This window comes from Alternaria alternata (genome assembly GCF_001642055.1).
Source record: "Alternaria alternata strain SRC1lrK2f unplaced genomic scaffold CC77scaffold_34, whole genome shotgun sequence".
NCBI lineage: Eukaryota > Fungi > Ascomycota > Dothideomycetes > Pleosporales > Pleosporaceae > Alternaria > Alternaria alternata.
The window spans coordinates 151,929-176,917 of NW_017306223.1; the positions used below are offsets into that span (position 1 = coordinate 151,929).

The window sequence follows — 24,989 nt, forward strand, 5'->3', positions numbered from 1 at the left end:
TCGCGTAGCGAAACAGATGATTCGCAGTAACCATCACTTGGCATTCAGGGCAAGAACACTCATGCAAGGAGCTTGACTGCTTCATCACTACTTCTACATTGGTTTCAAGATGGTTATACAAGGCTACATGTGCATTACGAGGCCGCACCTACGATACTCATCCGCCTACGTCCGCATTGGCACCAAAAAGCTTGCAGCCGTCTCGTCACTACCTGTATACTGCATCTGAGACCCAGATGGGAACGCAGCTTCCCAATCGATTCCTAGACCGAATGGATTGTATGACGGGTAGTTCCAGGAGCCCCAATCGATCGTAGGCTCGGGAATGAACGACGGAGCATCTGGCTCGACAATCGGAGTAGGCTCGGGTAGAGGCGGGGCATGGGGCGCACTACTTATAGAAATGACGCTACTACGTCGCGTGGGATTGAAAGATGTCGGTTGCGCTTGATTCAGCAGATCTTGCTCGCAACGGCGCACGATTTGGGCCACGCGCTGCATAATCTCTCGCTTGACAGGACTAGGTACTTGTCCGGCCTCGACAAGCAGTTCTTGATGTACGCGATGCAGAAGATCTCTGCGGAAGCGTCGCGATGTTTCGCTTGGTGAATCGCAATCGTAGACTGATACATATTAGCAGATTACAGCTACACGTCACAGTAAGACGACATACATGGACTGGGTATCTCAGCGTCAGCCACATCTGGAAAGAGGACCTGATATACGTCTCTCCACTTGTCCTCCTCTAGCATATACGCAGGGGTGCGCTTCTTCAGGGTCCGAATAGTCTCACGGTCGATTCCTTCAATTTCCCGAGGCGGTGAATTCTCGCACTGTCGCAGACGTACGTGAGTTGATTGCGCCTTGTCTGAAGTGAAGGTCTCGTAGCAGATTGGACAGAATATCGGCTGGGAATGTGATCGATAGAGGTGTTCTTTCATCCGATGGACGGATGGCCAACCAGGTCCAGGACAAGTGCGCCTGTTGCGATACCTGTCCGGTTCATGTTTGTAGAACGGACACGCAAACTTTGCTCCAGTCTCAGAATCGTCGGTGGTAGTTGCCGTGGAGCCCCGGCGTCGCTTGTTTGAACCATCGTCGTCATCGTCCTCTGGTGGCGGACTGCCTTCTGAACGGGACTTGCGTTTGGTTCCTGAGCTCACTGATGTTTTACGACTGCTCTGGCTTGAAGAGAGTGTGCCTCTACCTTGGGTGTGAGCGGCTTTACTTCCTGCACATTGCTTGTAAGCCGCGTTGCGGAGGTTGATCTCGACTTTGCGTAAGATAAGGTCAATAATCTTCTGGGTGGAAGTCGGAAAACGCCGTATAGCCTTCACATTATGATCCATCTCGTCGTCACTAAAGTCGGTGTTGGTATGCATGTCGCAACTGCTCGTGGATGAGATGGAAACGATAGATGTTACTCGTTCCCTAGGGCGCTTGCTGGATGGGAGATTGTCGTTGATCCACCGCTCTATATCTTCATCGTCCGACGAAGGCCTATCTTTAGGGATATCCTTACGTGGAAAGTCAAGCAAAGTCCCGACAGATCCTATTTTTGGAGTCTCTGGAGATGTAGATTGGAGGAATGCCTGACTGGTGATGAGTTCTGCAGGGTTGCTAGTGACGCAGTTCTGGCTAGCCAACCAAGGCCTATCGACGTAGCATTTCTTAGGAAAGGTAGCTTTGTTGTTGACAAGAATGCTCGGCACAGGTGGAAGGGGTGTGAAAAGAATGCCTGCTGCATCGTTAGCGATCTGAGCTTCTGCCAGGACTTGTAGTAGGATGTACCCTGATCCAACGTCCCCGCTTCCAAGGGCGAGAGGGAATCAGGATCGCTGTTATAACCCGAATCACGCGTCCTGGAGGAAGACAGCGAATCCCTTCTACATGTCCGCTTGGTTGTGCTCAGTCTTGGTAAGCCGACTTGCGCATGGCTATTTGATACCATGGCGAACATTGCGCAAATTGGTAAAAGAAGTCTACGGCAAGTGCTCGTACTCGCAGTACAGAGAGTAAGATGTTTTGTGAGCAAGAGAACACGGCAACGGTTTCGGGGACATGATGGCGTTCTTGAAGGATGCCTGAAAGGCTGTCACAAGCTTTCAGATGCACTGCGCGAATGCGCAAACGTGGGAACAGAAGCTGACATTTTCCGTCCATCCGTCATCAACCGGTGTCCAGGCACGGGAGGGCTGCGTACCAATCGTCGCAATCCATGATGCGTCGGGACAACGGCGTTGCGGCAGATACGGCATGACCATCAGGGCGTAGGTGGCTGAGCAGTATTGATGAGTGAGGTGGTCGTAGCACGAACTCGGACCGGGTGGAATGCACCAATGAGACACATCGTGGGCGGGCACTACAAGGCAAGTGGAATGTGGGGTTGTGACGTTGTCAACCTCAGCTGCACCTTGTTCATCTCTTCGACTTGTTTGTGCTTGTAACAACTTTGGGTTGGATGCGAGTGGCTGACGGGGCGATGCCAACTCGCTCAGGGCGTCTAGACCGGGAACGACTCCACATCCGACAAAAAAAAACGAGCAATCCACGCACGATGCCATCCACCACAACCACGGCAACGCAACCAGACCTTGACGAACGCAAAAAGTTGGACTTGCAGGGAATCGAACCCTGGACCACTCCCATGCTAAGGGAGTATTATACCACTAAACCACAAGCCCGATTTTCCTCTTTTGGAGATCTGTGAGAACTTGATGACTAATTGGGCTTCCAGAGGCTTTATATCTTGATGTTTTGCCCCCGATTCATCACTCCTAGCAGGTTTCAATTTAGACTCGAGAAGTGTTTGCTTGGAACCAGTACTTGCGACTAGCCGAGAAGGGTTGTCAATTAGCGTCCGCTAGTATTCGTATGCGGCATGTTTGAGGAAGCCTTGGTCCAACGTTGTCGTTAGAAGCCGAGGATGTTTCGGGGCATGTTCGTTGGTATCAAGCCGTTGCTTGCGGATATACGGAACCTGTCAGCCATACTCGGAGGCATACGATATGGGAGGTTGGTCGGACGACGCTGATGATAGAGACAGTCGTTGGGAAGTACCTGGAAGCTCAATCAGGCTTAGCATCACGTGTAAGCACAGCACCAAGCTATCCTCAACAACAACAAACACAGGGCATGACAAGGTCATTGCCATGTCTGTAGAGCGAAAGGCCGCGAAATTGACCGAACTCTGGAGTCGCGCAGACAACAAGTTTGGGCCAGACTTGGGCCTCGGAAACTAATGTCGGGACGATGCAGTGGCAGTGACATGCGTGGGTCTTCCCAGCGGGAATGACTCGCGTCAACAGATGTTGTTGTGAGAGCAACACCATCACAAGACGCCTATCGCCCTTTAGACGAGCTTGAGAGCTGGCTGAGGATCCTGGGACGTGTGGCTCGATACAGTGATAGTTTGCCGTAAACATGTCGAGAAAAAGAAGTGCTTGAAGAATGCAGGACTGGGGTAGGGTTGCACAGTTATGACGCTCGCGGCACGCGAAACACGTGCGCCCAAGATTCCTGGGCATTGGCTGCGCGACGCTCCCCACCAGCTAGACCCAGCTTCATTGCTTCATTCTCCATAATCTGCAATCCTGCATGCAGAGCTTTCCGGCACCGGCAGTTCCTATATCTTAGCTATTGCTACTGCAGGTTGCAATTGCTTGGTGCTTCCACTTTTCTAAGCCATGAAGTTCGGTACGACACTGCGCAAGAGCGTGTATGCGCCATGGAAGGACAAATACATCGACTACGACAAGCTCAAGAAGCTGTTGAAAGACAACGAGGACGACGATTCCTGGACTGCCGACGACGAGAGCGCGTTTGTTGATGAGCTGGCCAACGTGCAACTGGAAAAGGTGCACAACTTCATCACCGACATCTCGCAGAAGCTGCGCGACCGGACCACGGCCTGCGAGAAGAAGCTGGAACCATTGGCCATAGGGATCCAGGCGGAAGACAAGGAGGACGGCAAGGGAGACAAGGAGAACAAGGACGGCAAGGGCGAGGGCTTGCTGGGCGACGCGTCGGGCGATGCGTCCAAGAAGCCGGAGCCCAGCCAGCAGGAGAGGGAGAAGATACTGAAGGAAGTTTTGCGCGAGCTGGACAACATCACAAAAGAGACCAAGGAGCTGGAGAGCTTCAGCAGGGTCAACTTCACGGCTGTCATCAAGGCTACCAAGAAGCACGACAAGCTCCGCGGCAGATCCTATCGCCTGCGGCCCTTCATCGATGCGCGCATTGCTCGCCACCCTCTCCACACCGAGGATGCCTCGCCGCTGCTGTACAGGCTGTCGGCGCTGTACTCTTTCGTCCGACAGAGCCTGGAGGGCAAGTCCAAAGAGGCTCTCTCCTTTGCCGAGAGCAGCACCGACGGCGAGGGCTTCACCTCACACAAGTGTACGACACGAGCCCTCTCATTTGCAACTACCTGCTGACACGAAACAGTCTGGGTCCACATGGACAACCTCTTTGAAGTCAAGACCGTCATCCTCCGCCGTCTTCCCGTCCTCGTCTACAACCCCCAATCAGCCAAGGTTGCTGAAGGCACTCAGCGCGACCCTACAATCACATCCATCTACTTCGACAACCCCAACTTCTCCCTCTATTCGGACAAGGTCAACGGCAAGCCCGATGCCTCTTCGCTACGCCTCCGGTGGTACGGCCAACTTGGCGAGAAGCCCGAGATCATGTTCGAGAAGAAGGTCATCAAGGAGGGCAACGCCGCTGAGGAGGTGCGCTTCCCCATCAAGGCCAAATACGTGCAGGCTTTCCTCGAGGATAGGTACCACATGGAGAAGAGCATCGACAAGATGACCTATCGCCCCAACAAGAACCAGGAGGAGATTGACAAGTTCAAGAAGGCTGTTGGAGATATCCAGGGCTTCGTCAAGGAACAAAAGCTGCAGCCCATGTTGCGCGCCAACTACACCCGCACTGCGTTCCAAATCCCTGGCGACGATCGTGTCCGCATCTCTCTCGACACCAACCTTGCCCTCATACGCGAAGACGCACTCGACGATGACAGACCCTGCCGGGAGCCCGACGACTGGCACCGCCGCGACATTGACAACGGGCAAATGGAGTTCCCCTTCAAGACGCTCAAGAAGGGCGAGCTGCACAAGTTCCCCTACGCCTTGCTCGAAATCAAAGTCAAGGGTATGAAGAAGTACGAGTGGATCGAAGACTTGATGCACAGTCATCTCGTCAAGGAATCCCCCCGCTTCTCAAAGTTTGTCCATGGTGTCGCGAAGCTGTTTGAAGATAATGTTCATACATTCCCCTTCTGGCTCAGCGAGGTCGACAACGATATCAGGAAGGAGCCTGAGAAGGCGTTTGACGATGAGCAGGAGAAGAAGCGCAAGGCGGCCGAGGACGAGTTTGCAGTCGGATCTCTATTTGGCGCAAAAGCTAGTCCTAGCTACCGTGCTTCCATCGCTTCCCCCGTAGGCTCGCCAGCTGCAACACGCTCCGTACCCAAGAGCGCGTCTGCGGCAGCGCACTCCATGCCCGTTGTTAAACCCCCCTTTCCGACGATTGGCAGTCACCTTTCTCAGCGCAGTCAACGCAACGGAGATACCCAAGACAACAGTAACAACACCAACGCCCGCATAGACGAGGAAGCCGACTCAGACGACGAAGACACCCTCCTCCTTGCTGGCAACCAAAATGGCAAAGCCTCCAAAGCAAGTGGTCTAGCCTCCCTCTTCCCATCCTTCTCCACCTCCAAATATGCCCGCAAACAAGCTTCAGCCCATAAGATTCAACTGCCCCCTGGTATCCGGGACCCGGGTGTCTGGATCAAAGACCAGGGCCCCGTGCGCGTAGAAGCAAAAGTCTGGCTCGCGAATCAACGTACATTTATCAAGTGGCAGCACGTCTCCGTCCTCTTGGCATCACTCTCTCTTGGCCTGTACAATGCGGCAGGTGAGGGCAATGATATTGCGCGCGCGTTGGCGGTCGTGTATACGTGTATTGCAGCATTCACTCTCGCGTGGGGGTATGCCATGTATATCTACCGTGCGAAGCTCATTAGGGAGAGGAGTGGGAAGGACTTTGACGCTGTCACTGGGCCACTTGTGGTGTGTGTGGGTTTGGCTGTGGCGTTGTGCTTGAACTTTGGTTTCAAGTATGATGCCTTGGTCAAGGAGAGGCAGCATCATTTGCATCATCATCATGGTGCCGCGAATGCTAGTTTTGGGGAGCAGATGGAGCTTAGAGTCTAAATAAGACGACGAGATTCTTGCTTGAGTTTGGGGATCATGGAGACTTTGTGTGTGTGTGTGTGCTGGGTGAAAAGGTAAAGGGATGAGTGGATTGTTTTTCTGTACTAGGGTTGATGCTGTTAGACGCTGTTTTCTTACGCAAAGTGACTTGGAAAAGGAGCCACTGTTGGTCTTGATGTCTATGTACTTTGGAGTAGGTGTTGTACGTGTAAAATAGTGAACTAATGGTAGAATGAAGTGTACATGTCAGCGCTATGACGGAATAGTTCAAACTGCTGTGTTCCGGGGTAGCTTCACACAAGAGCGCACAGAGGGAAGTCATGGTTCGTGACGTGCGACCTTTTTTATTTATACAGATGACAATCACGCTAGATGTGATATGGAGTCGAGTGATCTATTCGCTTGTTAGTCGCCGCAGGCATATCAAATCTCTTCTTCAGCCTATCAAAGAATTTAGCCATGGGCGGCTTGTGTATTTGTCCCCTCGTAGACGGTCTTGCGCTTCATAGGGTGGCTTACATTGTGGTGTGTAATGATCGATCGATAGATTGGAAGACTGCTTGTGTTAATCTGTTTGGAGGTCACGAATGAGAGTACATATTAGTCATTCCAGGGGCAATGAGAGCGTTGGGTTGATAGCAATGGCCGTGGTCGCGTCCTCTTCCAGCCTGGAGGTATTACATCAATCAGGAGCCTTCAGGGCGAGAGCTAGTGGGATAAAAGCGCCGCAGTATCCGTTGTTGATTGAACAAACGGTTTGTTCATCTGAGATCCGCCTCCTTTGGGAATTTCCATGACAAGAAGCCTGGAGACGCAGATCTGGCAGGTTCTATTCCCGTCGTAGTATCGGTGGACGTGACGATCAACTCAAACGCAACATGAAGAGAGGTCTTGGAAATAGGAACCCCCTTGGTGGTACGTACTTTCAACTGCTAATCACCTTCCCATCATCACAAAAACATGTGCAACAGCCATGCGACAGTTACATCGTAAAACGAGTTCTCCGCATTTCTCTATCGTTTTGTGCAACAGGTGTGTCGTCGACTATAAATATGGGAGAGAAGAAACATTAATGGACAAAAAGGATACCAGCCTCAGGTACCACTAGTGTAGTGGCTGGTGCAGTGGTGACAGGGCAGGTGGTTGGCGGATGCATTAGTTTTGCGTTTCGTTTCGCACGCTCAAGCTTTGTGGATGGTGCTTGATCCCGAACACCATCTGCATTCCCGGTGCTGTGCACATGGCTATGCTCCTCTCAAACTCGTCAAACATTTCTTGCTCTTGCCACCAGCCCCATATTCCCGATCGTTCTCGCCGAGGATTGTAAAAACAGGCGTCCAACGACGACATCGTGCTGTAGTTGAACCAAGATTTGACAGCTCCTAGTTCCCACGATTAGCCGGAAGAAAATGTGACGTTCTTGATTTGGCTTAGCACAGACCTCGGGACATGACGGAAAAAGCAAGTTGCTGAGGCTACCGAAGGGAACGTGAAACGTGAGCCGACCTTGCAGGCATGTAAGGCCCACAGACCGGGCGCCGAACGGTTTTGGTGATGTTAGTTTTCGTACGCTGCTATGTCTGTAGGTACAGAGCTAGGCTTGTCGTCATGCAGTGGTAGTCTAGCTGTAGGCTTGAACTTCGCGCGAGAGCCATAGTTCAAGGTGTCACCCTACGAGACACAGGTCCACCGGCACCGCTTAAAGCGGATGTGGCAAGGCAGAAAGCTCCACAAGGATGTTGATCGTACCCAGATGTCCAAGGGGCGCATGACTTTTGTAATAAACTGGACATTTGCCAGCCGGTCCCAATTTACACGGGATGTAAGGACGCGTGAAGCTTCAATACTATACAAGATCTAAAGGAACCGCGTAACACGGCAGGAGTCGCCGACAGGGTTTCCCGCGATGAATAATGTTGCGGTGACCGGTCTCGACAGCGCGTCGTTGAGCGGACGATGAGGTGGTCATGCATTGGGGCGTCGAAGGAGTGGAGCGAGTGGCTAGGATGCGCCTTGACGATCTGCAGGCACAGACTGCCAAGGCTTCCACTTTTGACATCAACCACCCGTCGTCCCGCTTACCATGACATTGTAAAAACGACACCGACGAGTCAAGAGGGGTTGCGCATCTCTTATCTCTCTTATCCGGCATCATGGCATTTACAAAATACTTGATGATAGCGAAGCATGTCTTCGAGACGGCTCGATGATGAGGATTGACCACCGGACAGACCCTGTGTCAAAAATCGCTATACTTTTTGCTGCATATAGGCTACGGCCCTAGCTCAAATGCGGCTCTCTGCTGCACACCATCTAACCATGATTGCTCTATGGATCCCGGGAAAAGCCCCGCATATTGAAGCGGAAAAAGACGTGAATGTAATTGGTGTCACGGCGTCGAAAGCACGTTTGTGCTCGGTTTGTGGGTTAGTGTTCAAACGATGCGGACCGGCCTGTCAGTATTTGTACGCGAGCGGATCCTTGGTGCGTCACTCCAGTATACCACCAACCTCCTAGTGGCGCGTGTCGATTTTCCCTTTTCTTAAGAGAGGGCTGTGGGCTGTTCCGTTCCGCTGTCATCCAACTCCTCCTAGGCCACACTCCCACGACCTTTAGGAGTACTTTATCCAGGACAGAGGGAAAGTACAGCCTGGACTTGTTTGCCGGCCGTTTGCATCTGCACGTTTCTGGACTTGGTGCTGCACGTGACTGTCAGCCTCGTGCTCACCTCTCACCTCACGGCGTATAGAGCAGGCGCGCTCGACCCCCCGCCAAACAACACTTGCTCGACCCCTCCTTCCATCCTCTCCCCTCATCCACACCCATCACACTCGCTATTGCTGGTCTGGCCATTCCATTCGCTTCAAGTTATCCCCGTATCTTGCCCAGTAAACAACCTCAACCCAGCATGAAAAGCTCCGCCCTGCTCGCCGCCATCGGCGCTGCATCACTGGCTGTCGCCTCTCCCGTCCTGCCCTCGCGGACTCAACCCCAGGTCGAAGCTCGCCAGGCCAATGGTACCACTCCACCATGTGCCCAAGTCTCCAACTACGTCTACGGCGATGGCACTCAACCCGCCATAATGACTATTCCTGCTCAGATGGCTTGGGACTGCATCAACGACGTTCCTTTCAACGCTTCATCAGGAAAGCGACTTCTTCAAGCACTCCGACCTTACATTGAGTGGCAGAGCACTCTTGCTGAGCTGAAAAACCCACCTGCCGAGTACTCTGAGAAGGTACAGCCTCCCGTCGATATCTTTGGCGGACTCGACACCATGGACCGATACATCGACGCCGGTTACTACAAGAATGAGTACGACTTTGGCTGGAGTCTCTACACCCTGATCCAATCCGCTCACGATGGACATTTCTCCTACATTCCCGACTCGGTTGGTTCCATCTTCACCTGGGGCCGCCCTATCCCTCTAGTCTCAGTCTCCGAGGACGGAGAGCAGCTGCCCGCAGTCTTTGTCTTCGCTGATGTTCTCGGTATGCAATACAACAACATCTCCTACACACCGTCTCCTGTTGTTCGTATCGACGACAAGGACGCGAGCGAGTTTCTCGAGGATCTCAGCCAGCTTGGCTCTCTCCAGGATCGCGATGCTCTCTACAACAACGTCTTTTACGAGCTCGCCCAGGTCAGCCTTGGTAGTCAAGGTAGCGGGACTGGTATGTTCACTGGAGGTGGCCGTGGACGCTGGGTCTACCCTGGTGCCACCACAACTCTGCACTTCGCCAACGGCTCTTCCTATACTATGGAGAACTACGCTCGTCCTGCTATTCCGTTCCGCGGAATCGCTAATGGTGAAGACTTGGCCAAGAAATGGTTCAGCTACGGCTCCGCAGGTCCTTCGTTCGCCGATACACGTGCCCAGTCAGACGAAGAGGAGGCCTCCACTCTTGCTGCTGGCGCCGCAGCTCCTGGTTTTCCCACCCCCCAAGCCGCTGGCCCTATGAACCTTATCAACGGCTTCTACATCGACGCTACTGGTTATGAAGATGTTGCGGTATTGCAAGTGCCCAACTTTGTCGGATCTAGTTCCGCCGAGATTCCTTTCCAGCAGCTCACCCAAAATTTTATCCCCAAGGCCCTTGCTGACGGAAAGACCAAACTCATCATCGATCTACAAGCCAACGGTGGTGGCACTATTCTTCAAGGCTATGACATGTTCAAGCAATTGTTCCCCGACATCGAGCCCCAAGGTACCAACCGATGGAGGGCGTTTGAAGCTTTGGACCTTGTCGGACAGGCCACAAGCAAGTTTTCGAGCCAGTTCCCTCGGGAGTACAGCAGCAACCGTACCATTGCTTTCGCTCAGTCCTCTTACTTTGATTACCATATGGATATGAAGGCTGACGGTACACCATTTTCTTCGTGGGACGAGAAGTTCGGTCCTCATGAGGTTAATGGTGAGCTATACACTACGCAAAATCAATGGAACCTCTCTGACGTCTACGTTCCTTACGTGTCTGGCGGCATCAACGTTACTGGCTATGGTCCTCTGGCCAACGTTACAGGACCGCCAAAGTTCGCAGCAGAGAACATCGTCATCGTAACCGACGGCTACTGTGCGTCCACTTGCACCATCTTTAGCGAGTTGATGAAGCAGCAGGCGGGCGTGAAGACCATCGCTATGGGCGGTCGCAGCAACAAGAACCCCATCCAGGCCATTGGTGGCGTCAAGGGCGTCAACAACTATGCATTCGGCTTTATTCAGCAGACCGTACAATATGCCGTCAAGTTCGACCCTTCGCTCAACGAATCCATTTTGGTAGACGACTACTACAGCGACATCGTCTTCTCCCGTGCCGTCAGTGGAGCCGGAGGCGTCAACACCCGAGACGGTCTTCGTGCGAACGATACTTCAGGTGTGGCGCTGCAGTTCCAGTACGAGGAGGCTGACTGTCGTCTCTACTACACACCGGAGATGACAGTTGATATCACGGCGCTGTGGAAGTCGGCTGCTGATGCTCAGTGGAAGAACAGCGGCAAGTGCATTGGTAACAGCCCTTACGGCGGTGATGGGAAGCGTGCTGCTATCCCCAAGATCAGCAAGGTTACGACGAAGCTAAGCCCGCCTGTTGCGAGAGTCAAGGTCGCGAAGGTAGAAGCGATGAGGAAGGTCAAGGCGTTTGAGAAGACTTTTAGCTTAGAGACCAAGTGTGGGCTCAAGGGAAATGGGTTCATGGAGCCGTAAGCGTGGTCTTGTTACTACGAAGGAAGTCATGATTCGATTGTCTCTTTTCTCTATCTCTCTCTTAACCAAGCGTGGAGTTTTTGGCGCCTGGATCTCAGAAGGAAAAAAGGTCGTCTTTGTTTACATTAGGGATTAATGTGTATTGATTGGGCAAAAGGGTAGTAGTGAGTATGGTATATAGCTTGTTAGACACCAGACACCAGTGGTGCATCATTGAAATACCCCTATGATTTGATCATTGTATTTCTTCTCTGGTCGAAGTTGTTGTGGTGAAGTTGTGGTGGAGTTTGAGGTGTCGTAATCCGATATTGCGCATAGATGATGTGCTTGCAATTGTTGTACCGTGGTGACGGACCGTTGCTCGACGTGGCGTTGTAAAGGCCATTTTTTGAAAAGAGAAGAGCAAACGTCAGGTAGCCGGGGTGAGCAGGATGTGTGATGTTTAGGAACCATGGTCTCTGCAACCCAGTCTCGATCATACGGTGTTTTGTTGACGGTTTTAGAATGCGACACATCCCCACAAACATGTTAACATTCGTAGCTTCTTTTGGTCCTGAATTTTGGGCGATGAGCTGGACATTGCAGTTTATACTGCAAGATTCATGATAGTAGCTAAGGAGTTGCGATAGTTCGTGCTAGACATGCCATAGTCGATATTGCGGTTTTTGAAAAACGGAACAGAGTCTCTCCCACATAATTTAGAAAGAGTAAGATTTTGGAAAAAAGAAGCACACCATGTAGATTCCGTCACTGTATTCTTGGTACTGCCAGTGAAGGAGCGTGGATGAGGAGAGATGGAGGCGGAAGAGGAAGCTTTAAATGTCGCTTGTGTGGTGTGCTTGGCAGTGGATATAGGCATCCTGCAAATACTTTTGAGAGAAGTGCTCGGTATCAGTATATGCGAACTGATATTCTGGTGTCTCTCGCACATGCGATATGTGTTTGGAGCTTTGGGGAGCAAAGAAGAACATGTAGGTAGAATCTAAAGGTTTCGGTTTTTGTAAAGGAGAAGTCGTTGTACAAGGACAGAGGGAACATCGGAGACCGTGGAGATGTTATATGCTATGAGGTCTGAGGGCCGAAAGGTGAACATAGATCGGTTGTCGTGTGTTTGGAAGGACAGCTCGGCATGAAATAGAGAATGAAAAGCTTTTTTGATCGCGTCTCGCGTGTCATATGTAACTGGTGAACTTTGAGATGGAGAAGCAGAGACATATATACTCCGGCAGGTGTATTTTGGTTTTCTGATAAGAAGGAAGTTTGTTGAAAGGAAAGAGGAACCGGTCGGAAGGAGTGGTTTTACACACTGCGCGAGTGGCTGGCGTCAGAGCGGACATTCGTAATGAAGTAAGAGGATTAATCCTTTTCGAGACTTGCTCGGTATGATGGTGAAGAAACATCCTTTCGTGTCTCGCACATGTACTCGTCTTTTTTATGTTTTAAGGCAGAGAGGGAGGCCACATCACTCATCTTCCCATTGTTTTGAATATGAAATAAGGCAGTGAGTTTACGATGACGAGAGACGTAGCACAAGAAGAGTTTCTTAAATAGCTTCAGCTTGCGTAGCTCGCCGCGAATATCAGGAACTCTTGGTACTATATCCAGGATGTTGGCTCGCCAAAATCTTTGATGTTAAGAATTCAATCTCTTGTATGGATAGCATACGTCGGAGCTTTTGAGCGAAAGAGGGAGCAACCATCATACATACGACGCGCTCATTTGTCTCTCATGACAGTTTTTTGCGTTGGTTTCGGCGACAAGGAAGACGACATGTCTACTACATTTGTAGTTTTTGTAGTCCGCTGGCAGAAGACCATGAAACGTTCGCTTTTTTATTTTGGTGAAAAGGAGGGAGTAAGTTTATTGTTGGAAGAGAGAATGGTAATGATAGGAAACAGACAACTTTTATATGTCATCTGAGAAGCGTAGTAAGCACATGGTCGCGGGTTTAGCCTTTTGAGCCTCTCTCGAATCATAAGACCTGCCGCAGAAAGGGTCCACATGGAAACGAACCAAGGTTTTTCGCGTATCAACGAGTTCGACAGAGTCACCTAATCGACGATGCTGGCCTTCTCAATATATGTGAAAAATGTGTTATGATTGATATTTCCCAGAACTTATGTTCTAACACAAACCGAGAAAAGATTTCCTCGACGGCCTACTCCCCATCGAACCTACGCCGTCTTTCCCTCCTTGTCAGCCTTTACATACTCCACAGCCCACTCGAGCGACTTCTTCCACCCCTGTCTATTTGTAAACAGTGGCCTGTATCCCAACCTCGTCTTAATCTTATCTATACAAAGCGTCCGCTCCATCGTCACGAGACGAATTACCCATGGAGTAAGCTTGGGCTGCCTGTGGCCAAGCGAAAAGACCCAATAGAGCCAAGAGGCCATCCACGCCAGCATACTAACAAGCCAAATCGGGATACACTTTACTTGCTTATCCTTGACGGGTGTCCCGAGGAGCTCGGAAACGATTCTAGCGATGTTCCAAAAAGGAATGTGCTCGTCGTTTGTGACGAAGAAGGCTTCTCCTTCGATCTTCTTGTCTGCGGACAATGGCGCCGAAGAAGAAGCATCAAGCAGCGCTTTCACAAGTAGCAGTTGCGCATAAGTGCAGTTCTCTACGTAGCACGTGTCGTAGAGGTAGGACTGGTGTCCGAACTGGATGTTAGCGCGACCACTGAGCGCTTGCTGCGTGACGTTGGTAGTCATGATGCTGTCACCAGCACCGTACAGCGCAGCCGGTCGGACTACAGCAGTCAGCAGGCCATTCTCGCGGTTCGCAGCTAGCACCATCTTCTCTGCGAGAGCTTTAGTGTGCGAGTAGTATTCGGGTTGGTTGGGATGCAAGAGCACGGGCTGGTCCTCGGTTGCTTCGACCATGGGCGAGCGCTGGTTGTGTACCACGGAGGAGCTAGATGTATATACTAGTGCGCGAACGGTGCCGACAGCTTTAGTGCATTCGAGTATGTTTTGTGTCCCGACTACATTGACTTGTTCTAGCAGTGCATGATTGACTTCGAAGGGGTAGGGCGAGATCGTGTGCAGCACCACTTGGGGTTGCACGTCTTGGAATATTTGGGCCAACTTGTCGCGTTGGAGGATGTCGGCTTTGAAATAGTTCGCCGATGCGTTTCGATTGCGCTCAGTGTTTGCGTCGACGACGACAATCTGGAGGGTTGGGCTTGCGCGAGCAAATTCTCGGACGAGATGGTGTCCTAAGAAGCCGCAACCGCCAAGTATGAGGACCGGGCCTTCAATTTTAATGGTGCTCATCGTTAGGAACTTCTACGAGCGAGAACGACGCAGAGATCCTTTGTTTTGTAGTCGTAGAATACGTAGGTTTGTCGTAATGTCCAACCCTGAGTCTTAAAGATGTGAGTGAAGGTAAGTGAAGAAGAACGAAAGAAGACACGGTCTTAAATCACGACATCAATACGGTAAAATCCTGCCAGGCAGCAGCTTTCAAAGACGTTATCACAAAAAGATGTAAAGCAGCAAAACAGTTCCTGCGTGTGCCGCATTCCCACATCACAGCCAATCACATCATGCCGTGCCGCAATCCCCCAGCCTCCTCACACGCGTAACGATCAAGGTATCACTGTCAAAATAACTCTTTGCCGCAAATAATGCAGATAGTATAAGAATAATCATACGTATAATAAAGTGCTAAACAATTAAGCTATCGCTAGCTGCACTCTTTACACAATTTATGCCTGTGCAGCTTCCAAGAATACCTAGGTAGCGAAGTATATCAAGACGACCTTTTAATTAAAGCAGATAGATAGGAATCTTGCATCCGCACCGCACATGCTCTGTACTTACCCGTAATCACAGAGGAACAAACCCAAAAGGCCTATAGCACATATTAGACCCTAGTATTTAAGCCACAGACAGGCTAAATGCACACGCAGCCAAGACCCCGCGAATACGCAGCAGAAAAATTTCACATGGAAGCGAACCAAGGTTTTCTAAAGAAAGGCAACAGTTTCCGCAGTCTACACATGAAGTACAGCCTCAAATCTACTCCTCCAAAACTCGCTACCTTCTACGTCATTAACAAGCCTCGTAGAGCAGTCTACTTTGCCGTCCAGATACTACGGTAACTCCTCCGCTAATTTAACTACACAAACAAGAAGTGTAGGTTACTGCATCTACCTTTGCATCTACCTTTGCATCCACCTTTGCGCCGTGGGCAATCATGAACTCAACTATAGAGATATTTTCGTACTTGATTGCTTCCTGAACGGGCTTACCATCATTGATTGAGACGCCATTTCCGAGGAGTATGGTGATGATGTTCCGGCAGAGGTGTCTAGCAGCCAACTTCATACCATATCTGCCATGTTTCTGCAGTAAGACGCGGTCTTGGACAATGAGATACTGAAGAACGTCTCCCTGACCGAACCTGCAAGAGTACCAAAACGCCGACTTTAGATAGTGATCTTTTAGTGAATGGTAAGCTTTGGGATTAATTTTCATCATCACAGACAGGGTAGTCTGAAAAGTCTTGACGCAACCAGTCCTGACAGCATGCTTGATCCATTCGTCACCCTGTTCTGGGCTATAGCTGTCATAATAGAAGCCGAAAGACATCTTGTACTTTTGAGCGAAATCTGCAAGGGTTTGGATCGTCGGACAGTGTTTTGAGCGAATGGCCATACAAAAGATGGAGTAGAGTCGACGATTCAACTGCTGCAGCTCGTGTTGCGGAGAGCCTCGAGGTAGTCCAGATTTTTGGTTTACCAAAGGCCGAAGTTTAGTCAGTAGATGCTGCAGGGCTTTAACATGTCCGTTAGATGCTGCTGCTCCGATAGGGTCAGAGAGACCACCCTGTTTGTGGCTCCAATTGAGATATTCGGACGAAGGCCAACTCTTTACATACTTTTTCAGTAGATGCTTGACTGCTACGAGGCTGCCTACTGCAGCGGCGCTTGTCAAATTGGCCACTCGCTGAGAAGGACGATCTATATTATCAGAGGATTCCGGGTGAATCGCCAGTGAATACGTCGCGTGACTTTCCCCTCGAGTCGCGTACCGGATGATATCTCGGAGGTATCGAGTCTTCATCTCGTCGTCAGAGGACTTACCCTCGATCCCGAGGACAGTATCAACACATTTGTGGATAAAAGCGACCAAGGGTTCATTCTTCCTCTGCCGAACTGGGCTTCCGAGGTATTTGGCGGATATGTTGGTAAATATATCTTGTAAATCGCTACTGTTTTGAATGGGACCGTCACGCTTAAAACTCTCCTTGGGTAAATGATGAATCACGTTTCGAACGATTAGACTCCTCTGTCCAACTGGACTGCTCCGCTGAACTGGACCCCCCCGCGCCACTGGATGCCTCCGCCTGATTGGAATCCTCCGCTTGACTTCTCCTCAAGCGAGAACTCTATCCATCGTTACGAATCAATGACTTCAGAAGAGAGCGATCATTGATCCTGATTTATGCGCCGTAAGTAACTCAACACATCTCCTGCATTTCGAACACCCGCTAACTCTTTGAACTACTATAGACATCTTTCGCGCTGCCCGACGAAACGCCCTTGCAGAGGATGAAGACTAAAATAGAGAAGCTGGTAAAGCGGAAGAAGGACACCGTTAACATCAAGGCTAGAAAGCGGGACATTCTCAGGGATATCGCAAGAGCAGTACGCGCAGCGGTTGTTGGATCTGGCAATAATACTACCTACACAGGTGCAGGACGCATTAGAAGAAGCTACGGGTACCGCAACTTAGGCAGCACTGAGCAAACTACAGCGTTGCTTTAGGATGTCTTACAAAATCTACAACGCAGTCTATTTACGGAAACCTACATTTTCTATGTAACAAATCCCTTTATATTAGTACTTATACCCTATGCTTGCATTGTTCGCATAGCTGAAGATATTTATAGCATTTTAATTAAGTTTTGTTAAGTTTCTCGCACTGCTCATTTGTACTGCTGAGGTCTTGGCGTTGGAACTTTATAACCACTTCTTAACATTAAGTCAACCCCTACTCTACGTCTGAACCTCGTTGGAGGAAACTTCGCTTTCAATATCTAATCTATATATTCTAATCATAACTGATAGCTTTTAACCCTAAGTCTCATGCTCGTCAAGCGAAATTGGTAGTCAATCCTCAGTACGGTGCGCAACGCGGCACGCCAGAAGTGCTTTAAACTCGATAACACTTATTATTACTTTACTCTAACGCTTCAGTTTCGATGCAAGTTGTCCCAGCGTTTGTCAGCCCGGCTGACGCCCAGCGATTCCAGAACTGACCTATACTTTGTCTCTTCTTACCGTTTCTCATTTGAGCAGGAGACGTTTCACAGGCCACCCCAACCGTCAATCGTCCAGGCTATCACCAACCCCTCCAAATGGCGCATGTCATGGAAGATATGTGCGAGGCGCCGCTGGACAGTCCCTTGAGAGAAACACCATGAAGGGGTTTAGGATGTCGCATGGGGGTTTGGAGCCGTACGACGTGGCCACGAACTGGGCTTAGATATCTCCTCGAATGTCGTTGACTATGGAAGGCATCGTAATCCTATGCCGTGACTCGTTAGTTTGCTAGTTTTATGGAGTAATAGGCCTTGCTCGTGTAATACCTCTTGACGATCGACAGCTCACGAGGTGGGGACACGAGAACAAGGTGAGCTGGGAGCAGAAAGGTCATCTAAGTCTTATCTTATGAGAGTCGCTTCCTTGACACTACTGACTAATAGAAATTATCAATCGCCTAGTGAGGCAACATCTCTGCCGTAAACATCTTCCTCCCTTACTGAGTCGGAAATCCCCAATACCCACAGTAGCCGTTGCTGACGACCCATGATCTCCAGCTGCTCAACGAGAGGGTACCTGCTATCGTATCTGGAGTACACTGACCACTATTCTGGATCATCACGTAGCAGTTAGAAGACCCAGGTTGGGTGAACCAGAAGGTTCCAGCAGCGTTGGGAGTGTTGATTCCAACGACACAGCAGTCGTAAGCGGTGGCTGTATCTCCTACATATGAGAACTGTCCGTTTCCTTCATACGCTCCATCGATGGGTACACCGTTGACAGTCGAGATCAAGTTGTTTTCAGCGCATGCAGCGTAGTATGTCGCTTGTGGCATGTCAATGCTGACGGTCGCGCTCACAACGTTTGTGGCAGTCTCTGTATATGTTGAAGTGCTAGTTGTCAAGACAGTGGTGATGACGGTAACGGTTGTTGATGCGTGCGGTGGCGTTTCTGTGATGACAGTGGATGTTGAAAACGTCGTTGTAGAAGTAGCAAGTGGTGTAGGCGCGGTGATTACACGTGTGGTGCTTGCAGTCTTTGTGACTACTTTGGTTGTGATGACGGCGACAATGCCAGCACAGTTGACTGACTGTGGAAAGCGCGGTGGATCAAATGCGGGCTTGCCATCTTTAACGTAGAGCTTGGCTTTGCGCGAATCTTGTCTCTCCTCTAGAGCCAAATCATCTGCGACATGGCGCTTTTGCGAGTTAGGGACGTTGGACTCAATCGGAACGAAGCCGGCAGAGGCAGCAATCGTAGTGGTGTCAGTAATTGTTATTGTCGTGTAGGCAGTGCTGTCAGAAGTGATCGTGGCCGTTGTGATTTCAGGGACCGTGCTGATCTCTGTAGACGTAGTGGTGATTGTGTCGGTCTCAACCGGAAGTGTCGTGGTTGTGCTCGACGTCACCGTTGTGGAGACGATGATCGTAGAAGTAGCGGGCGTGGTAGTGCGGGATGGAGTGGATGTTGTGACCTTTAAGGCGTACCAAGGGATGGTAAGGACTTTAGACGCCGTCTTCACCGACGCTGAAGATTTACTTCCTTGCTTTGTGATGCAAGTCACCAACGACTTGGTACTGACCTGTGCAGAAGCCGTACCGAGCATCAACAGTGCGGACAAGACAGGATTGAAGAGCATGATGTATTGAATAGAGATGATGAACAGTTGTGATACCGAGATAATCGGGGACAGAGAGGATTATCTTATGTTCATTACAAGCGGGTCTAGATGGCCACGATACAGGGTCAGTATCCAGCTGAGTATGCTGCTCCAGACCTTGTGGCTTGCAGATGTCCAGGCGATAGAGAGCATTCTTCGGCCATGCCGTCGAGTTCTCTACGTCGAAGGGCGTTCGAACCCCAGGTATAGCTCAGCTTCCCACTTCACTAGCTGGACGAGGGTGGTCTCGCCTTGCGGAGCTCAATGCCAGATTGATGCATCTGCATGTGTTCTAGACATGCGATTCAGGGTCCTGAAAGTAGTGGAAGGTCAAGACAGATTTTTGGTAGTGTGAACTGTAATCGATGATGGCCAGGGGTGTCGAACGTCGTAGTTGAACGACCCCTCTGCACCTGCTCATATCCGCAGAATTGATAGGTGGTACGCCGTCGTTTAATCATCACAGCAGTCAGAGAGGAACGGATCGAAACCTTCCCACTGCCCGCAGTAGTGGAGGCGAAATAGAGTTGTCCTCCGAGGAGCATTGTCTTTGAACGCGGGAGAATGCAAGCGACCATCTCGATAATCTTGTCAGATTGCCAGAAGGGGTAGCGTCGCGAGGCGAGAAGCCAAATCGATACACTTGCCCTGCGGGTACATTAGATCGTGTTAGTGCATATCTAGTTTTGTAGCGTGTGCAAGGCTCCCCCAGCCTCGGCGAGGCGATCGTCAGGCTGGCCTCAAAAGTGATCTGCAGGAATGTGGAGCGAATCTGGGGAAGCAAAATCTATTTTCTTCTAAGTCAACAACAAATTGATGTCGTAAAGCTACATAGGTATGTGTGGTCGTGATAACACAACGACGGAGTATTACCGAGAGCATGGTGCACGCAAAATACCTGGCTTTCACAGTGATGCTCTAGATGTATGACAGATATGCACAACGCCAGGGATGTTTAACGATTAATGTTGGAGGCGCTTTCCGTCGAGCTGAAGTTTGTTATGTCGCACGGCCTGGCTCTTGGGCGAGGCGCTTAACTATGGGCTGGCTTGATTCGATCCGACATGCCTAGGTGTGCGCTCCAAGTGGACATCTGGCACGTTCTATGCTCCCACTTTACCGGACGTTTTGAGTTTGAAGGTTTTTAGCCACGTGCGCTTCAAGAGGGCTGGACGCGGTCTTACTGCATCTTCCCTCGATTCTTATCTACCTCTAGACCTCGCATTCCAGAAGCCAAAGCCTCCAACAATAATGCATATGTGCTTCGTGACCCGACGTTCTGTGGTATAAGTAGTATCTCGTCTAAGGACTAGCTGTAGTATTAGACGTGGAATGGCTGTTACAAGCGCTACATCCTTTCAAATTGTGATATTTGCCACCGGAACAATCGAACCCTGCTGAAGATTGTCAAAAGTGATCTGGATATATATATATACTAACATATGGGTTGGAACAATTCTTAAGGTCAAAATGGATCTATTATCCTGACTTTGCGGACAAAGAAGAAAAGCAGTTGAATCATAATCTCACAACAACACTTCACTCGGTATGTTATCTGCTCTCTACTATCGATGTTATTTTGCTCTAATGGCATATATTCGGAATACTACATTAAATTCCCAGGTCTACTATTATCGCACTTCGACATCATTGCAATAATCAGCAACTGCATCCAATAATAGGCCTATGTGCACGAAAGAGAATAGATTATTAAGCTCATAAGACGAAGCACATCGCAGCGGCGAAGAGACCTCTGCTTAAGTGCTGAGGAGCGGGCTATCGTGTGTACGGATCGGTCACAAACTCTAGGACTTGTATTACAACTACTACTGAAACTTCCTTCTATATGGGAAGGCGCAGGATCTGCTGCGATAGAGAGAATATAGATGAAAGGAAGACGAGAGACCCATGTAAAGTACGTATGTTGCTAGTCTAGTAGTGCTTAGGGGGTCATTTAGAGTTCGATATCTTGGAATCGTAAAGCCATCCTTTTCCCTAGGGGCAGCGAGCGGATTCAACTTGAGTATGTTACAGTTTGGCTATTCTTCCATCCCATCTGGCTGCGATCAACAAGAAATGGGGGATATCAGAGAGAAAGAATCACCTCATCGGAGAGAGAATGTTTCCGACTCACAAAGACCATCTCGCATCCACTGAATCGCTTCGCCATCCATGATGCCATGCACATAACCACTACCAACAAGCACAAGTGGCTCTGTTCGGTTCTCTCCAGGCCTAAGCAGAACGGGCACATCCAGACCAGACAGTACGCAAACAAGATCGCCTTTGCGTGCCTCACGTGGTACCATCCCCACTCTGCCCTTGCATGTGGTCATCATGCGGTGCGTTCTCGTAAACCTCCACACACGCTCGACTGCATCGATACCTGTCTTTGGGAATATATCCGATGGATTCACGAAATAACTATCGAGCCTCTTACTGGCGACCGAAAGGGAAGCACTCTGGGTCAGGAATCGACTGAATGCTCTAGCTCCTCGTGATGGTAACGGGTTGGAATAGCTCTCCCTTAGTGGCAAGTCCAGTATCTCGGCGTAGGTATCTGGGGCCGGACGACCGTTTGGAGTACGATTTCCCGTTAGAGTTCGCCAGAGTGCATCGCGCATCGACCCATCAGACCCATAGACATTCAATGCATTGTTGGAAGGGACGACACAGTCTGGTTGCTCCGTACTGGTACCGTATTCCAGGTACGCACATCCTAAGCCGTCAACTTTGTCAAGCATGACGCCATCTGCGTACAATATCCTGCCATCGTCACTGAAACGATACGAAGCGACCGAGGTACCACTCGCATGGTAGGTGGAGTGTGTGCCGCTGAAAAGGCGATAGTGCTCCTTGTTTCTCCAATCAGGAACCCATGATGGCAGATTCGTGTCCCTAAATCGGCACTGCTCCAGTATCTCCAGGCTTTGTGCTAATCTCCAGTTAGTGATGTCTTGGTGCCTGATGCATGTATCTCTACTTACTTCCCGTGATGTAGTTCCTAGCGAACTCAGTGTACACCTTCTCAATGGAGCGAGCGTAATCCAGATCGATCAATGAGGTCACTGGACCAGGCATGAGGCCGAGTATTCCGTAAACCTTGTCCTTCAGGTCTGACGCATCTGACTTCCTGGCTATATCCAAAAGGCACATGTACTGTGTTTTCCCAGCTCCGATTTGTCGTTCATGTTCCATATCAATGTGGATGATCTTGTTCCTATTTAGGCCGAAGGGCTTCTTACCGACCAATGCTCTTTCGCGATCGATGCAGTTGAAGATGACATCGACGTTGTATTTCCCAAAAGTGTAGATACCGGTAAAGAATTCTTTCCAGGTCACGCTCTTGTATCCACAAAGAATTGGAGCGTTGGCGCCACCCAAACATAGTTCCTGAATAATCCACATGCGGTTCCAGTATGAGCGTTCAAGCAGACAACTGAGAGCGAGCCAAGCACCCGGCTCGAGGTATCCAGGGTCTCGTCGCAGCTTGACCCCTAGCGCTTTGTCGGTGCCGTCTTTACATGAATCGGACAGAATGCGGATCAGATCCATGGCTTTGTCGCTTTCCTCGGCTTCACTCCCAAGCCATATCACGACATCAGCAGCCATCTTGTAGATCAGCCGCATTCGACGTACTTCGCGACTTCGCTCGCCAAGATCCCCCTGGTTTATACACAACGCATCTATCCAGATCTTGTATCCAGACCTCATCGGTTCTTTTCGTTGTAGCGCACGTAGAGCAGCTTCAAGGTTTGCTTGCACTAGGACGATTTCGCCATTGAGGATGATCTTCTTCTTATCCGCTGGATTGCCCCAAGTGTAAGATAGAGCGACGTAATCTCCCCATTCGAACCTGCCACCAATCGAGCGGTGGTTTTCAAAGTCTTGGGATGCTATGTTATGTTCACCAATGGGCGCCTTATGACTGATGACCTCTTCACTTCCTGTGCTTCCAAATGACGAGCCAGAGTCCTTGCGGCGGCGTTGTCTTTCTTCATCACGCTGATGTTCTGACGTCCAGTCCAGTGAAATCTCTGCGTCTCTTGTCGGCAATAATGCTTTCCCTGATGCTCTGATCAGTGAGTAATGATCTAGCGTGCAAGCCACCAAATCGTCGTTGTCTTGGCGGAGCGAGGCTGAGGGTGAGCGAGATAGGATGGAGATAAGACGAAGCTCATCTGCTTGTATGTTTAGCGATCTATACTTCATCGTCCATGAGCGTCATGAACATTTCATTCGGGAAAACTTTAGACGTTCCCAAGGACTTCTGAGCAAGAGATAAGGAGACAGGTAGGCCTACCAAAACGCATTTCTGTTGTCGCCAAGCGGGCGATAATACGGATCAGGGCGTCGTGATGGAGAGCTGCAGTAAGTATCCAGGTGCGTAGTGGTCGGGCTGAACGCCAGATGTGACTGGTGCAGTGCTCAGCCGTGTTATGTGAAGCATGTGCTTCCGACGTGAGGTCTGATTTGTCTTAGCATACCAGCACCACGTCGACATATCATAGCGAGGCTGAAGTACATTTGCCTTAAAACGTTTGCCTCGAAACTTGGAGGAATCGCTGACCTCAAGGGTATGGGGGAGATCTTGAACTGTTGAAACGTGTTGGAAGGCTGACGCCAGAGATGCTTGGTGGTTAACCATTTCCGGCAAGGCATTTTTGTTTTAGCAGCCACTGACACAACGGAACATTGAGACCACCCATTTCACTTCCGGTAAGTCTATATGTCCATCACCAAAACACGCTCCTATGGGTGTACGTTCTAGTCCGGCAGGTGCAGATTGCGAGGTCATTCCAGTATGGTCTTATCTATTCAGCGCTGCATCTTCTCCGACTTGCTGCAAAACGACGGTGGCGCTTATCCAGCTGCATCATGCATCTTCCAACATCCAGGAGGCGTGTCGCCCGTCAGACCGGTCATGTGACATCGCCTAGATTCTTTTCCTTGGTATAGTTCTTATGATGGTCAGGATAGCTTGGAAACCACCACGAAAACCCTCTCTCCAGAATCCGAAAGCTGTGGAATGATAATGATTTACAATTTCAGAAACATCCGAGGCACTGCACTGCAGCCATCTCGATGTATCGCAAGTACCGTATCTTGATGGCGTGATTTTAGAGGTTGGGGTGGCTTTCATCTCGAGCCGGTAGGGTATAAGCTGAGGGTACTTAGACAGCCAATTGCCGTCTAGGAAGCCCCACAAAATCGGCCTCTGCGCGTGTCATCTCTAACGCGCAGGTCGTCCAATGAGCTCACGCGCTAGGGGCGGCCAATGATGGTGTGAAGATCGTAATGTATACGGGCGATGATTCGGAGTGAACGTTTGTCGTGAGTAGAGGGCTTGGTGGTTCTGGAGGCCGGACACGCGCGGAGTGGTGAGACCTTCATGCCGTCTTGCGATAGATTTGCGATCATCTGGTAGCTTATAGCTTGGTCAAATGCCCCTACAAGGTATTAGCAAACAATAACTGTGTTTCTCGGATTAACTTACTGGAGACTGCCCGAGTAGCCGAGGCATCATGAACGGGAACACTGTGTACGTAATGCGCAATGACATTGTCAAACAGCTCCCCCGGAAGGTCCATTAGCCGGAATCTAGAGGTCATAGTTCCTGTTAGA

At 50.2% G+C, this 24,989-nt stretch overlaps 8 protein-coding genes and 1 non-coding gene across 9 annotated transcripts; 2 read left to right on the forward strand and 7 right to left on the reverse strand.

Annotated features, from left to right (window-relative positions):
- Positions 1-165: 165 nt before the first annotated feature.
- Positions 166-1,382, reverse strand: CC77DRAFT_1035818 (hypothetical protein; the record flags this gene model as incomplete). Its single annotated transcript, XM_018526964.1, has 2 exons — positions 166-623; positions 674-1,382. The coding sequence occupies 2 exons, from the start codon at positions 1,380-1,382 to the stop codon at positions 166-168; spliced, it is 1,167 nt and encodes a 388-aa protein (XP_018379604.1).
- A 1,230-nt stretch (positions 1,383-2,612) lies between these two features.
- CC77DRAFT_t106 lies at positions 2,613-2,684 on the reverse strand. The gene has a single exon. It is a non-coding gene; the product is annotated as a tRNA-Ala (tRNA).
- A 520-nt stretch (positions 2,685-3,204) lies between these two features.
- Positions 3,205-6,241, forward strand: CC77DRAFT_574253 (SPX-domain-containing protein). The gene is made up of 2 exons (XM_018532301.1): positions 3,205-4,398; positions 4,447-6,241. Exons 1-2 carry the CDS (start codon positions 3,687-3,689, stop codon positions 6,222-6,224), a joined length of 2,490 nt encoding a protein of 829 aa, XP_018379605.1. The 5' UTR covers positions 3,205-3,686; the 3' UTR covers positions 6,225-6,241.
- Positions 6,242-8,755: 2,514 nt separating this feature from the next.
- On the forward strand, positions 8,756-11,532 carry CC77DRAFT_574306 (peptidase S41 family protein-like protein). Its single transcript, XM_018532302.1, has one exon. The coding sequence runs from the start codon at positions 9,133-9,135 to the stop codon at positions 11,425-11,427; it is 2,295 nt and encodes a 764-aa protein (XP_018379606.1). The 5' UTR covers positions 8,756-9,132; the 3' UTR covers positions 11,428-11,532.
- CC77DRAFT_1083080 (hypothetical protein) lies at positions 11,533-12,286 on the reverse strand (the record flags this gene model as incomplete). Its single annotated transcript, XM_018529379.1, has 2 exons — positions 11,533-12,018; positions 12,162-12,286. The coding sequence occupies 2 exons, from the start codon at positions 12,284-12,286 to the stop codon at positions 11,652-11,654; spliced, it is 492 nt and encodes a 163-aa protein (XP_018379607.1). The 3' UTR covers positions 11,533-11,651.
- A 1,315-nt stretch (positions 12,287-13,601) lies between these two features.
- Positions 13,602-14,871, reverse strand: CC77DRAFT_1044889 (sterol-4-alpha-carboxylate 3-dehydrogenase; the record flags this gene model as incomplete). Its single annotated transcript, XM_018527374.1, has 1 exon — positions 13,602-14,871. Exon 1 carries the CDS (start codon positions 14,706-14,708, stop codon positions 13,602-13,604), a length of 1,107 nt encoding a protein of 368 aa, XP_018379608.1. The 5' UTR covers positions 14,709-14,871.
- A 3,311-nt stretch (positions 14,872-18,182) lies between these two features.
- CC77DRAFT_1083082 (hypothetical protein) lies at positions 18,183-19,343 on the reverse strand (the record flags this gene model as incomplete). The annotated part of the gene is made up of 1 exon (XM_018529380.1): positions 18,183-19,343. The coding sequence occupies one exon, from the start codon at positions 19,341-19,343 to the stop codon at positions 18,201-18,203; it is 1,143 nt and encodes a 380-aa protein (XP_018379609.1). The 3' UTR covers positions 18,183-18,200.
- A 1,828-nt stretch (positions 19,344-21,171) lies between these two features.
- Positions 21,172-23,931, reverse strand: CC77DRAFT_1100185 (HET-domain-containing protein). Its single transcript, XM_018530052.1, has 3 exons — positions 23,668-23,931; positions 22,352-23,545; positions 21,172-22,299 (listed from the first exon to the last, which is right to left on the reverse strand). Exons 1-3 carry the CDS (start codon positions 23,675-23,677, stop codon positions 21,470-21,472), a joined length of 2,034 nt encoding a protein of 677 aa, XP_018379610.1. The 5' UTR covers positions 23,678-23,931; the 3' UTR covers positions 21,172-21,469.
- A 698-nt stretch (positions 23,932-24,629) lies between these two features.
- Positions 24,630-24,976, reverse strand: CC77DRAFT_1067230 (hypothetical protein; the record flags this gene model as incomplete). The annotated part of the gene is made up of 2 exons (XM_018528973.1): positions 24,630-24,814; positions 24,862-24,976. The coding sequence occupies 2 exons, from the start codon at positions 24,974-24,976 to the stop codon at positions 24,630-24,632; spliced, it is 300 nt and encodes a 99-aa protein (XP_018379611.1).
- Between the last annotated feature and the right edge of the window lie 13 nt (positions 24,977-24,989).